This window comes from Microplitis mediator, chromosome 10 (genome assembly GCF_029852145.1).
Source record: "Microplitis mediator isolate UGA2020A chromosome 10, iyMicMedi2.1, whole genome shotgun sequence".
NCBI lineage: Eukaryota > Metazoa > Arthropoda > Insecta > Hymenoptera > Braconidae > Microplitis > Microplitis mediator.
In genome coordinates, this window is record NC_079978.1 from 18,593,098 (window position 1) to 18,608,884 (window position 15,787).

Sequence of the window (15,787 nt, forward strand, 5' to 3'; positions counted from 1 at the left end):
CAAAAATTTAAACATTGAAAAAAAAATTCGTATTCGGCAAAAACATTAAAATTTTTAACAAAAATTTTTTGTCAGCAACATTCAAGAAAATTCAAATTTTGGAAATAAATTTGAATCTCTCCATATCATGAGAGAAATTTCTATACTATTTTGCAAAAAAAAATTTTATAATATTATGGGAATGGTTCCTATAATATTATGGCCAGTGAGACGATTTGTGGCCGTCTTTAAATTTTTGGTCATAAATTAACGTTTAGTCAAGGATTTGATCACAATCGTTTTCTTTAAATGATTAAAAAATTTATTTTTCCCTCCGTATTCTTATCTCGTGGTATTTTTATACCCATTAGTGATTTTGCTGAGGTATTGGTACCCGAACGTATGCGCAGTGATGACTACATAAGACGTGTATTGACATCACGGAAAAATGCTAAAAAAGATGAACCAGCAAATTGGTATGAATCACCGGAACATCGTCAATTCGGAACTGGAAACTTGGCATCTGTTACTTACACCGGTGGCAAACCCCATTCACGTAGGAGGCCATACTACAAAGTTGCCGATTTACGTGCTGCTGATGTTCAAAGTGACGTCAATCTTCTCAGTTACTACGCAAAGAATCGCCAGGCTGCGGCCAGTGCTTGTGAGTACTTTTCAAAACGACTACGTCACTGACACTGACAATTATTAATATGCCGACACACGCAATAAATTATATACAATAAATATAGACGTCACGTTTATACTTTTTTTTTATCATAAAAAAAATATATAAGGAATTAAATACCGTATTTTTTACATAAATTATTTTGATGACAGTCAAAAAATTTTTATAAATTCAATTTTTTTTTCAAATCCATAAAATATATTTTCAAAATTTACCGCAAAAATTTAATTTGCTCACAATGTCATCGATTTAAATTTATTTAAAGTCATATTAAGTAGAACTTAATTCATATACTTCGATCACATATAAAATATCACTTTATTTATTATTTTTTTTATAAATAGAATCAACAAATAAAAAAAAGCGGCCATATGACGCTGTTGTGTGTGACGAATGTGTTTTTTTTTTTAATTTTTTTCAACCCCCTTCCCTTGATTTGATAACTGTTTTTTTTTGTTTGTTTATTTATATATTTTTTTTCTATTGTGTTGTGCACTCGTGTGGTCTTTATTTTCTATTTTTTTCTTTGTCTATCGTCGTCACTGTTTACTCTTTTAAGTTAATCATTTATTTATTTATTTTTATTTTTTTGTGTGTTAATTGTCTATGCAAAATGCAAGCGAAACACAATAAATGTATGAAAAAAAATTTGAAATAAACAAGAAACGAGATTAAGTGTACAAAAATAAAAAGAATTGGTGTAAATTTATTTTTTAATTTTTAGAAAATTTATTTAGGAAATTACCGAAGTTTATTTGTTATTATTTATACTCGGTAATGACAAATTTTACATCCTGTATGACAATAACATATATGGTCAAAATATGATAAATATCAGAAAATATATGTGGCCAATTTAACAATATTTTCCGATTTATTTTTTTTTATATTAAAAAATATAATATTCATCATATACGAGTCCGTATATGTTTAGCATATATAAAATATATATGTCAATCATATACAAAAAATATATTTTTGTCATATATGAAAATATATATTCTTGTCATGTACGAAAAATATATTCGATCATATCCCAGGAAAAAAAATTCAGATCTATTCAGATCAAATTAGATCTGATGTTTCAGATCTGAACAGATCTGCATTTTGGCCAGATCTGTTTAGATCAAATTAGATCTGATGTTTCAGATCTGAACAGATCTGCATTTTGGCCAGATCTGTATAGATCAAATTAGATCTACTCTGATCAGAATAGATCTGCTTGGATCTATAAACAGATGAAGGTAAAAAAAAAACACTCTTAGATCTGCTCAGATCAAATTTAATCTAATTCGCTAGATCTACCTCGATCTGTTTTTTTATCTCTATCTTAATAAAAATTGATATGTCTGATTAAAAATATATTAAAGATATCACAATAATATAAAATATATAGGATTGAAGCCATTTATGAATTATCAAAATTTAGGTGAATGTGTCAAAATTCAGCTAGTTAATCTTATAATTATAATATAATGTGAAGAAATATTTCTTTATAATCTGTACAGATCTAATCTGATCAGAGCAGATCTGAACTTTTTTTCCGAGAAAAAGTTATATCAGCTCAGATCTGGTTTGATCCGTACAGATCCAATTAAATTTATTTATATTTATTTCATAAATTGATCGTTTAATCAATGTTGATCTATTTTGATCTGATTTGATCTAGGTTGATCTAACTCGATCTAGGTTGATCTGACTTGATTAGATTTGATCTGGGTAGATCTGGACTATTTTTCCCCAAAGAAAAATGTCAAATCTACTCTGATCTAGTTTCAGTATAAATTATGATCAAATTTGATCTGAGCTGATCTAATTTGATCTAATTTGATCAGAACAGATCTAAATTTTTTTTCCCGGGTATGTAAAAACATATATTTATATTGTGTATGGAAAAAAAATGTTCTTATTCGTATGACCAACTCCAATTAAATTATATCTAAATTTTAATATACTCTTTAAATTGCAGTTAAAATTTTCCAAATTAGTTAATTTGATGCGAATATATATATCCATATACATATACATACACCGAATAAAATATATGCTTAAATATAACAAAGAAAATATATGGTGCCATATATAATATAAATTATATGCTACCATATATTTCATTTCATATACAAATTTTATATTTTTTGAATATAAAAGGAAATATATCAATACAATATATTATAAGGTAAATGTAAATGTATATATAGCTTAATATAAAAAACATATAAGTTTCATATATGGAATACATATATTTACTACTGTATATAATTTTATATTAAATCGGCCAAAATCTCTATATGAATTTTTATAATATATAATATAATATATCATATATTTTTTTGATGCAAACATATATGATTTTATATATTTCAACCATATATTGTTTTTTCATACGGGATGAGTCGGGTTAAATTTATGAAATAGATCCAGACAAATCCAAGCGTAAAATATAAACATAAATCAAAAAACAATGAACGCAGATTGATGATAAAGTGCAGAGAAACCTGGGGATTTATTAAATATTTCAGGCCAAGGATGGAGAGATCGCGTACCGGAGCTTAATGAAGATCCCACGAAAAAGAAAAAACAACCCGCTGAAGAAGACGACGATAATTTGCCTGTTCTTGAGGAGGAATAATTAACTTTTATGTGATATTATAAAACTAAATATCTTTTGATATTTATCAACAAATAAAATATGTCTTCCACTATTTATTATATCTTTTAACGTAATTACGATAATTAACTTGTTATTTATTTATTAAATCTATTAAAGAACAAAATAATAATTACCGGTTTTAATAAAATTACGTAAATTAAAGAGGAGAGACTGGGATACGACGGGATACAATTCAGATTTTATAAAAATTTTGAAAATTTCTGGACCACAGATGACCCGGTAGATTATCGTACACCTCAAGCGCGAAAACGGATGTTTTATAAACGGTTTACTTTTCCGACTATTTTACTCACACAAAAATATTTCTACACTCTTTTAATTTCACCAAAATAAGTAAAATTGTATACTAGCATATACAGAATTTATTAAGGAACAATTTGAACCTAATATTAAGTCGATTCGTCATTTTATTGGTTTAAAATAAATCATTTTAACTCAAAAAACCAGTGCTGTCAATTGTTACGCATGAACTTCGTAAACACGATAACTCTCGATAGACACAATTAATCGGCCTAATTTTTTTTTATTATCTTTGTATTTTTTATCACAAGGACCCTATGGAAAATCGCTATCTAAATCCTTTTAGTTTAATTGTAATTAATTAAAAACGTAAAACTGATTATTTACGAAAAATATAGCCGCCATTTTTATTTTTACTGTTGTTATTTTTTTCATTTTTTCTCGCCACCAACTACTGGCAGCAGCACTAGCGCGTAACAGGTTTGAAAAAAAAAAGCGACATCTAAGACAAAAAGGCGGGATATTTAAAAAAAAATATTAAACTGAAAATAAGAAATAAAAAAATCGAATTGATAATTTATAAGTTGAATAAAAATTCATGATAAAAAGAAAATAAATTAATATAAAATAAAAGTAATGATTAAAAATGAAATGAGCGATTGAGGTGTGCATTTTTGGATTTTCCAAAAATTTTTTTTTATTATGTTTTTTTACGGGTTTTGTTAGCTGTACATACTTCGTTTCTTTTTTTGCGAGATAGAATTGGTTCCATACCTAATGAACTTCGAAAATTTGAACTTTGGCAATTTGAACTTTTGTAAATTTGAATTCTGGTAAATTTGAACTTTGAATAATTTAGTATTTCTTTCATCAAAAATAATTTTTTTTTCATATTTTTTTCATAATTTTTCATAATTCATAAAAGTTCAAATTGCCGAAGTTTAAATTTCGAATGTTCAAATTGGTAAAGTTCAATTTTCAGAGTTCATTAGGTCGGTCACCATAAAAATAGATTTAAAGTGAACGTTCATTTTGTAAAAAATATAATTTTTGAAATAACCCGTCGTACCTCGGTCTCCCTTCTTCTTTATTAATTTATATTTATTTATATATGGAACTTTTTAAATTCAAAATAATCATTTTAATTAAGAATTATCAAGAGTTTATATATTTCTCGGTAAAATATCAAAGAAAAATTAACACAGAAAAAAAGAATTTTTTGGTTCAAGAAAATTTTTTTCTCACTCCGAGAAAACCTTTTTTTCTGTGTACATATAAATATAAAACAATAAAAGAAAAATTTCATTCATTAAAATATATTTTTTTAACTTGACGTAATTTAAGTTAAATTAAAATTGACTCATACAAATATATTAATAAATCAGATATATAGTGATATTTAACTGTAATAAGTTAAATTTAAATTACAATTTATTGTAATAAAATATCAAAAATAAATTGATCGTTGGACATTAGAATTAGACGAAATAAAAAATAATTGAAGATAAAAACTAAAATAAATGAAAATAATTACTGCTTCATAAGTAGTTTGCGTATGTGAAATAGTTATCCCCAGCTGAGAGTGATATTTTTAGTTTATGAGGTAAGCTTTTGTTTGTAAATAAGCGCTGATGTGCTTTTTTAATATCAAGCAAACAAAATTAAATATTCATTATTTTTAAAAAAATAAACAAATACATTAAATATTTCATCGCTAATAAAAAAATATAAAATTTGTACCCCGGCTGGTCCGAGCTACGGTAAATTACCGTAATTTACCACAATCTTGCCGTAATTTACCGTAAAATGTGTTATTTCTGCGGAAAATTGACCGGATTCGCGGTAATTTACAATAAGATACGAATTTTACGGTGAATTACGGCAAAATTCGCCATTTACCGTAAGGACCATATGCTTTCCTAGTGGATCCAAATTACGGTAATTTACGGTACCCAACAGAATTACCGTAATTTACAGCAGAATGCGATAATTTACCACAGTTTGCGGCAATTTACGGTAAATTGCCACATTTACCGCAGATTACGCTAATTTCCGTAATTTACCGTAATTCGGATCCGTTAAGGTTTGTTATTGTTACAGTTTTTACAGTGCAATACTCTACTTTGCGGTCAAAGACTGCAGGCTTCTCACAGTTCTACGGTAAATTATCGTTCTTTTACTGCTAATTTACGGTAAAAATACCGTAAGTTTGCCTTAAAGTGCCGTAATTACCAGCACCTTTACGGAAAAATACTGCCGCCTTGACGCAAACTTACGGTAAATTACGGCGCTTTTACCGTAAAATACCACAATTTACTGTAAAAACTGTACTTCACAGCAATTCTGCCGAATACAAAAATTACGATAATTACGTAATTTACCGAATTTTTGCAGTAAGTTACCGTGTGTTTACCTAATTACGGTATTGCTACGTCAGTTTTGCCACAAACAGTACGATACTTCTGTATACAATAATATACCGTAATTTTGTAGTAAACCTGCACGCTTACGGTAAAATACCGCAATTTTTTCAAATACCGTAAATTATTGAAAATGACGGCAAATTACCGGAATTCGGATCTGCTAGAGTGTAAAAAATATCTCTCTTTATAATTAACAATGCTAAATAAATTGTGCAGTTGCTCAGCAAAAATTCGCTTGATGCATGAGGTTATGATTAAACTTTTGTCACGTAACTAACTTTCAATTTAATAAATTTATGTATCCTCTAGATCCTGATCCTCCGCTCACCGAAAGGGAGCTAAGAAAGGGTTAGTATGGGTCTTGCGTTTTAATATAAATGTAAATAATTTGAAATATTAATAAAAATTTAATTATCATTAACCAAAAAAATAACAAAATAATTTTAGCACGTGCATTGGCGGAAGACCGAGTTTATCTAGTACCTAGAAGAGGTAAATAATTGTCATATTTCATAAAATAGTTATCATTGTTTCATAATCATACATCATTGTCATATTTATTCTTAGCATCACCAGATCCAGAACCCATTTATAAACCAGATTTAGCAAATATTTATCAACCGGAACCTAAATGGTCTCAGGAAACGGAACTAGTTTCAAAATTAGTACGTGAACCAGAACCAGAACCAGAATTAGTTAATGGACATGAACAAAAATGGGCAACTGAACCAGAATCAAAATTAGAATCTGAACAAGAACTAGAACTAGAATCAAAACCAGAACCAGAACCAGAACCAATTGTTGAGACCAAAACAAAATCAAAACGGAAAACAACCAAAACAAAACCGATAGTTAATAATAAACTAGAATCAGAACCCGAATCAGTTAAAGAACCTGTACTTGTTGAACCAGAACCAGAACCAGAACCAAAACCAGTAGCTGAACCAGAACCAGTAGCAGAACCAGAATCAGTAGCAGTAGCAGAATTAGAACCTGAAGTTACTGAATTAGAACCAGAACCTGAAAAAGTAGAACCTCAAGTAGAATTGGAACCGCAATCAATTGAGCCAGAAGTTGCGTCGTCTGAAGTTGAACCGGAACCAGAAATAGAGGGAACGGAATCCGTAGAAAAAAATGTCGAGCCAATAGAAAATGAGGCAGAGGCAGTAGAAAATGAAGTAGAATTGGTAGACAAAGATGTCGTGATTATCGAAGAAGGTCAAGACCTTGGTCCAGAACAAATGCCTCCATTAGAAAATGACGAAGGTGTCCCAGTTGAACACGTTGACGAAGAAGAAGAAGAAGTCGCAGAGAAATCGGATTTCTTGCCCGCAGACAAAGTCGAGCAAGACGCCAATCAAGAAGAAGATGACGACGGTATGTCTCGTAAACTTGGGATCCTACGATTACTTGAAAAGTGTGCCCTCAGACAGTAAACAAACTGATAATAAACTCTTGTATTCTTCTATTATATACAATAACTTCATATATTTATCTATACATTAAAGTCATTTCAATGTCACTATTAGTATCTGCATTAAATAACGAATGTTGCACGATTAAAATCTTCTATGTGATATATCTTTTATGTTACCATCTATTTCATTCACTTTATTCTAAAATGACGTTACCGAAAAACGAAATATCGAAAAAAAAGAAAAGAAACTTTTGACCCAAGACCTTTTGAGTGAAACTGATGCATGACAACGGAGAGGAAAAAATACAAACAGCGTGATATTATTTTTTTAATTTTTTTTTAGTACTACAGCGTAAACTTGATGAAGAGGAATTGAGAAGGCAAGTGGAGGAACTTAAAAGGCAAGCTGAGGAGGAGAAAAGGAGGCAAGCCGAGGAGGCCAGGTAACTCATACCTGGTCTCTTCGATTGCCTCCGTTTTTCTGTAAATCTGTATGTGCTTTGATGCTATTTAGGTTGGCCGAAGAAAGGTGGAAGGCGGAAATTGAGGAGCGGGTGCGTCTTGAAGAGGAAGCACGTCAGGCAAGGCTCAGGGAAATTGAAGAACAGGAGCGACTGGAGGCTGCTAGACAGGCTGAGGAAGCGAGGATCGAAGCTGAACGTATACGTGATGAACGAATTGCTGAAGAACAGAGGTACAGTATAAATTTATTAATAAATAGAAGTAGCTGATGTTTATTTGCGATCTACGAATTTGTTAAATGGTCGACTGCCAATTTGATAATATTATTTTATTGCAGACGAGCTGCTGAAGAAGAAGCTATATTGGCACTTGAGGAAGAGGAGCGTTTTGCTATCGAAAAAGCTTCTGAAGAAGCTCGTAAGCGGCAGGAACGGGAGGAAAAATTGGTCTCAGAAGTTGATCTTGGGGTAGCAGATGATGCTCTAGCTCCTGAATCGAGTGCAGATGAGTGCCATTGCCACGACAATGTTAACTCGCATGATCGTGAGGAGAGACCGGACAGTCCTGATGCTGATGACGATACTCAAGTAAATATTTTTTAAAAAGTTGTCTAATGTCGATTGACCATAACAATTCGAATATGTCTGCATATTTTATAAGTGTCCCTGGTGGCTAGATCTTCAGCCCCAAATGCCAGGGTCCAAAGTTCTCTAGTCCTGGCAGATCCGAATTACGGTAAAATACGGTATTTACACGTCCCGAATCGGTATTCCGGCATGCCGCACTGGAATTCCAGTCGGGATATATATAGCCTAGTTACCATTGCTACCTACCAGTCAGGAACTCCAATATTAGGACTGAGTGCGACCTTACCACAGACGTTCCTAGTTTCTTCTAACTTTGGCTTACCGAACATCGGCAAACCTTAGGTTACCATTGCTACCTACCAGTCAGGAATTCCAATATTAGGACTGAGTGCGACCTTACCACAGACGTTCCTAGTTTCTTCTAACTTTGGCTTACCGAACATCGGCAAACCTTAGGTTACCATTGCTACCTACCAGTCAGGAATTCCAATAGTATGCCGTACTTCGGCAAGTCCAAAGAGTTTCTTGATCACAATCGAATCTGGAATTTTTTTCGGCATGCCAATGTTCGTTTTGCCTCATGAAAATCTGATAAGATACGAATCAGGCTTGCCTTATTTAGGCAAGCCTAGTTCGGGCCAAACTGATTTTTCGGCAAGCCTCACCAAAATTTCAAGTCGGGCTAATTACCAACGCAGGGACACTGGTACCACGGGGGGCCTTTCCAAGCCCACTTAGACTAGAGTTTCTTTATTTCCTGAGATAGTAGTAGTGTTTGGCCCAAGAGAGGTATGGACTCGGGGTGGCTGTGGTTAGATATCACGCGCAATGAGGATTTTTGATTATACTTCCGGTTAATGTCCATCTTAGTTGTCAATCGATTATATTTTTCAGCCAAAAATTGTTCTTTGGGCGGGGATAGGGATGACTCCGTAACGCATGTATGCTCAAAAGGGCGCGGTAACGGCCTCCCGTAAAACAGAGGTGGATTTAGATCCCGTCACATTAATTATCACTGCAGCTATTAATGCCGGCTACCAAACTCAAGTTACACACACAATGTTAAAATAAAATTGATCACTGGGAATTGATGACTAGATTTGACTAGATTTATCGTTAGGCCAGCTCGTGTTGATAGTATTGAGCTTTGGGTGTATGGATGTAGAGTAGGGACCTCGCTAAGCATCATCAGTCCACTACTCTACTAGTCTACTTTGGGTAGTAGTTAGGGCCTAAGTCCTCGAGCAATTGCTTCCTGGCCCATTTATAGGGTAAATTTTGTTGACGTGGAACTGCCCCACTGCCGTCTATAATTTAAGTAGAATTTGATCAAATGGGCCTGATTTAGGGCCCCCTGAACAATCAGCATAATAGATAGCTATGATGATTTGAATTTTCGCGCCCGATTTTCAAGACGAAAATCTAAAGTGCCCGGTTCCAATTTTTAACAAGAGAATATTTTTTAATTCAACAATTTATTTTCTTCTTTATGATTGATTTTTAAATTATTTTAGGTTGAAGAAGAGGCTGCTTGCATATCAACAGATCACGAGGATTTGAGCGAACATCCTTACGATGGTGAACATGAAGGTTTTAATAGTGTACATGATTTGGATACTCCAGTGGACAACTCTGTACGGATTGAAGAAGAAATAAACACAGAAGATGATGATGATGAAGAGGTGGCCTAATTGATAATTAAATTATAATTATTTTTATATAATTATTGTATTCTTTTCATGCTACAATTTTAGCAATTTTTGATTAAGAATATGATGCGTATATTTACACTCAAGCTAAAAAGTTTATTGTTTTATAATGCCGTCCTTCATTCACCATCATCGAGTTGTTTTATTTAAGATCAATGTCATTTTTATTTTATTATCAACAATAATATAATTTAATGAAATTTTTTTATTGTTTATTAATACAAATAATAATCATAAAATGGCTTATATGAGTGTTTATTATTTACGCAATATTTTTTTCAAGTATTATAATGATTAATACAAAGCATATATTTAGTTATAGAATTTGTTAAATGTTGTAACTTAATTACATATGTAAGTACATAATATACACATGAGAGAAATTATGACTCACTGTTATGAATGAATGAATTTAATAAATATTTTAAAAAGTTGTTAATTGATTCATTTGTAAGGAATAGATTTTCTTTTTTAACTTCCCGCTAAGAAAATCGCAAAAGTTTTCATAACCCTTAGAACAATCGTGTAATCATGATAATCTAAACGTTATGGTAACCATTACCATAATATGTGGTAAATATTACTGTAATATATGGTAACCATTACCCTAATATATAGTGACCATTACCCTAATATATGGTAACCATTACCACAATATATGGTTACCATTACCCTATTACATGGTAACCATTACCCTAATATATGGTAACCATTCCCACAATATATGGTTACCATTACCCTAATACATGGTTACCATTACTATATAGTATGGTAGCCAGTACCATATATTATGGTAAACATTGCCATAATATGTGGTAAGCATTACCATATTTTATGGTTACCATGACCATAATATATGGTAATTATTACTATGTAGTATGGTAACCAGTACCATATATTATGGTAAACACTGCTATAATATGTGGTAAGCATTACCATATTTTATGGTTACCATGACCATAATATATGGTAATTATTACTATGTAGTATGGTAACCAGTACCATATATTATGGTAAACACTGCTATAATATGTGGTAAGCATTACCATATTTTATGGTTACCATGACCATAATATATGGTAATTATTACTATGTAGTATGGTAACCAGTACCATATATTATGGTAAACACTGCTATAATATGTGGTAAGCATTACCATATTTTATGGTTACCATGACCATAATATATGGTAATTATTACTATGTAGTATGGTAACCAGTACCATATATTATGGTAAACATTGCCATAATATGTGGTAAGCATTACCATATTTTATGGTTACCATGACCATAATATATGGTAACTATTTCTACAATATATGGTAACCATTACCGTAATACATGGTAACCATTACCATAATATGTGGTAAACATTACTATACATTATAGTGACCGTAATATATGGTATTCATTCCCATACTGAGGGAGACCAAGTATGGTGGTCTCACAGTTTAGTTGTCACAGCGGTCATTGGTGGCGATCGATTCATCGATTGACGTCGAAGAATCGCGAAGGCATCACCTCCTTTTCGCCCCCTACCAATGTTCGTATTTCGTTCGTTAAATTTTCTGTTATGACCACTGTGACAATCAACCCATAAGACAACCATACCCGTCCCCAGTATAGGAATGATTACTATAGTTACATAGAAATTATTACCATAATTTTATAAGAACTATCTCGATATCGTATAGGAATGAAACCCATCTAGATAGAAGTGGTTACCATAATTTGTATGGATGCCACTCTTATAATCGATATTTCAAAAAATCCTGTTACTATACGTGGGATTTGTTATTGTAAATTTCTTCCCATGTATACATAAATGTAGACAAAGTAGTCGAGAGTATTGTTAACTTATATTAGTGTTGATTGGAGGATAATATTTTTGTCTGTTGAAAATTCAATCGATTAAAGCTGGTCAAGCAAGATAGATAATAAGTGTCTTGAATTAACACTCGTTTTTTTTCACACTTTAATCAAATCCTTTCAAATGGGTGTAATTTGTTGATAGTAATAATTATGGACAGGAATAAAACTCAAACTACATTGGAATGAGCTAAAAGTGAACGCAATGAAAAAGGAATCTATTGCTTCCGAGAAACACTGGATCGAAACCCAGTCCACAACGTTAAGATATGTAAAACAAATCACGGCAATTAAATATATTTATTGAGAATAACAATTCTTCTATTAATAATAACAATTCTTTGACGCAATCGTAATCTTCTTCTTATTGGAGGTCGCGGGCAAAGAACTTTTCTCAAAAGTATTTCGAAACCAAAAATAAGAATCCCAAAAACTACTCCTAGCCCAATAAATATCAAATCAAGTAGTATCTCATCGATCGATGATTGGTCACCTTGCATTAATTTCTCAGCAGAATCTCTAGCTTTGATTTTTTTCAATTTACTATACACACTAATCTGATCCCAATAATCTAATAAACCGGCTTCTTTTAAACGCAATCCCACTTTATCAACTCTGTGTTTCAATGCCCAGTTACGTCGGTTCCAATAAGACCAATATGTTTCAAAAATTAATGATTTCGACACGTGCAAGTTGTACTTCAAAGCTGCCTCAATTTGAAAATCACTAAAAGCAAGACAAGCTGCTGAAGCATTTTTCAAAACCTGTTCATGACATTCTAGTTCTGTCGGTGGAAGAGGATGTAGATATTTCATTTCCGACTCTGTCCATAATTTCTGATCGAGAATATTGTCGAGAAAAGACGGAAAGAAATAAACATGAAACTTCAAGTCATGTAAATCCTTCAAAGTTTCAGGATTAAAACGTTCTGGGCGGACCAACATTGCAGACCATTGTCCCTGCACAATGGGACTTACGACGAAAACTAACAAATTTGCGACTAGAAAAACAATCTGCATAGATAGTCGTTCTAAAGGCGTTAATATTCCGGTTCCTACTAAAATTCTAAGAATATCTAACACACTGCCATTGATATCGCGATTATTATTGAAATAAATTATCACAAAAATGAATAGTAAAAAAAATATTGACATTATAACAAATTTCAATGCCAAAAAGTCAATAAGTTCACCCAAAGGACTAAAAAAATCTCGTTTTTGGGTTAAAATTAAATATCCATTTTGATGAAACGTTTTAATTGTATCGATGACGGTTCGAGATCTTCCATAAACTCTACTCAAATCTAAACTCATGTCATTTGTTCCGTTCATAAGTGTTTTTAAATACCCAACAGCACTTCCGTTGAAGTAACTAAAATTGTCGTATCGAATTACCGGGGTCACGTTCAAAGTTGAAAATAGAGCTTCGAAAAATAAAATATCGGTATGAGGAATTCTACCTTCCATACTTTTGAAATCGTATACTATATCTCGAGACCAATTTGATTTTAATGTTGGATTTCCAACAGCCCTTACCTCATAACCGTCCAATACTTTGGTTTTGTCAAATGTTAAATTTTGACACATTTGTTCACCTGAAAAACATATTCATAATTAGTATTTTTAATAGAGTATACTGTGTAAAAATTTTGGTGTGAAAATTACACCAAATATTTTTTTTAATTTAGGCGGTGTGAATTAAATATTTTAACACCGTCAAACATATAAACGTGTAACTTATTATAATTTTGCGTTATGAAAAATAACCATACATTGATAGAAGGATTTCTTAGCATTTAAAAAAGATTTCTTAGTATTCAAGAAATGATTTCTTAATAGTTAAGAAATAATTTCTTAAGGCATGATTCCTTAACTATTAAAAAATCATTTCTTAAATAGTAAAAAATATTCGATAGACACAAAAAAAATGATGTTTAAGGAATTATTTCTTAAATACTAAGAAATCTTTCTATCAGTGTAAAAATATCGAAATGTTCAAAATACTATTTAATTTCTAAATAAAATTAATATAGTTATTGACTAAGTAGTTAAAAATGATAAATGACCATTTTGGGCGGTTCTGAGTTGAGCGCGAGACCCAAAATTTACCGGAGCCATGACCGAGTTGAGCACAGGATCATAGGCCGCTATATCTTACCAGAGAAAAACTTTACAGCGGTAATATTACCAATCGAATCCATTTTAACCCTTCGTTGGTCGCGCTATGAGCAATTCCCCGCTTTTTTTCTTTATTTTGTAATATATGAAAAAAAAAATTTTTTTGAGCTTTCAACAATTCAGCTATTCCTTCTTTGATCTATTTAACGTACATTAAAAGAGTTTCTAAAGTTATAATTATTTATATTAATTTTATATTAAATTATAAATGTCGAAATAACGTCGAATTAAGGTGATTCCCCGTGACCACGATCAAACTAGACAGTGAAATTGTATTCTCAACGTTGCCACATATATGGAACCGAAATATAGAAAGCTAGTATGGCTGCCATAAATTGTCTATAGATTTGGCAACGCTGTAAGAAAATTAACATTACGGTGACTTCCCGCGATGCAACCAACGAAGGCGGACAGTGAAGCGCGACCAACGAAGGTTTAATGATTCGGAGACACGGTAGTATCTCGCGTTAAGTAAACTTTCAAAGGTTATGTTTTCAAATGGCTTCAAACGGACCTGCGCTCAAATCAGATTTTTCAAATAATTCGCGCTCAACTCGGTATTGTCTATCATTTGTTACTCATTACCCTGATTAAAAAAGTGAACTGAAAAGTATTGAAAATTATCTCAATTCTTTTCAATCCCTCGGCGGTTTTGGAAAGTATTGAATGGAATTGAAATTTCGATCGTTTGAATACTTTCCAATTCCAAAGTGGAATTCGAAAGTATTGAAAAGAATTCAATCTTTCATCATTTCAATTTAGGTATTGAGAAGGATTCGTAAAGATTCAAAAATTTCAATTCATTTCAATCTTTTTCAATCCCACTCATGACCCGAAATATCGGACTATTTAGGTATTGAGAAGGATTCAGAAAGATTCAAAAATTTCAATTCATTTCAATTTTTTTCAATCCCACACTTGATCGAAATATCGGATTATTTAGGTATTGAGAAGGATTCGGAAAGATTCGAAAATTTCAATTCATTTCAATCTTTTTCAATCCCACTCATGACCCGAAATGTGAAATTATTTAGGTATTGAGAAGGATTCAGAAAGATTAAAAAATTTCAATTCATTTCAATCTTTTTCAATCCCACACTTGATCGAAATATCGGATTATTTAGGTATTGAGAAGGATTCAGAAAGATTAAAAATATCAATTCATTTGAATCTTTTTCAATTCCTCGGAAGTTCAGAAATTCTTTTATTATTTTGGGATTGAAAAGTATTCATTTTATGTCAAAATGAATACCTTGGGGTATAGAAAGTATTCGAAAGGATTCATTTCTCATCATTTTCAATACTTTTCTATTCACTTTTTTAATCAGGGTAATCAAAGTTATAACGAGTAACACGGAATGGTGTAAAAAAATAGATTACACCGTGTTAATATTACACGGATGCCATTTTTACACCAAAATTTTTTACAGTATATGATTATATTTACACGACATACCATTTATATATTTTCGTTTGAACACCGTCCATCGATGATCCGATTCATTAATTAGGTTGACTTTTTTCCACTGAGGTGGCGCGTAGTTTGTGAACGGGTTGTAAGTA

At 31.7% G+C, this 15,787-nt stretch overlaps 1 protein-coding gene across 9 annotated transcripts in view; it reads left to right on the forward strand.

The window, feature by feature from the left end:
- LOC130675281 (calponin homology domain-containing protein DDB_G0272472-like) overlaps window positions 1–10,423 on the forward strand; it is a 30,504-nt gene extending 20,081 nt beyond the window's left edge. For 4 of the 9 annotated variants that reach the window (XM_057480843.1, XM_057480842.1, XM_057480835.1 and 1 more), the window contains 8 exons: window positions 351–643; window positions 6,314–6,352; window positions 6,452–6,496; window positions 6,572–7,381; window positions 7,765–7,864; window positions 7,936–8,115; window positions 8,221–8,470; window positions 9,985–10,423. In XM_057480843.1, the coding sequence (XP_057336826.1) occupies window positions 351–643; window positions 6,314–6,352; window positions 6,452–6,496; window positions 6,572–7,381; window positions 7,765–7,864; window positions 7,936–8,115; window positions 8,221–8,470; window positions 9,985–10,161 (1,894 nt within the window). In that variant the 3' untranslated portion in view covers window positions 10,162–10,423. The remainder of the gene's footprint in view (window positions 1–350; window positions 644–6,313; window positions 6,353–6,451; window positions 6,497–6,571; window positions 7,382–7,764; window positions 7,865–7,935; window positions 8,116–8,220; window positions 8,471–9,984) is intronic. The other 5 variants (XM_057480836.1, XM_057480837.1, XM_057480839.1 and 2 more) reach the window with 5 other exon arrangements.
- The last annotated feature ends 5,364 nt before the right edge of the window (window positions 10,424–15,787 follow it).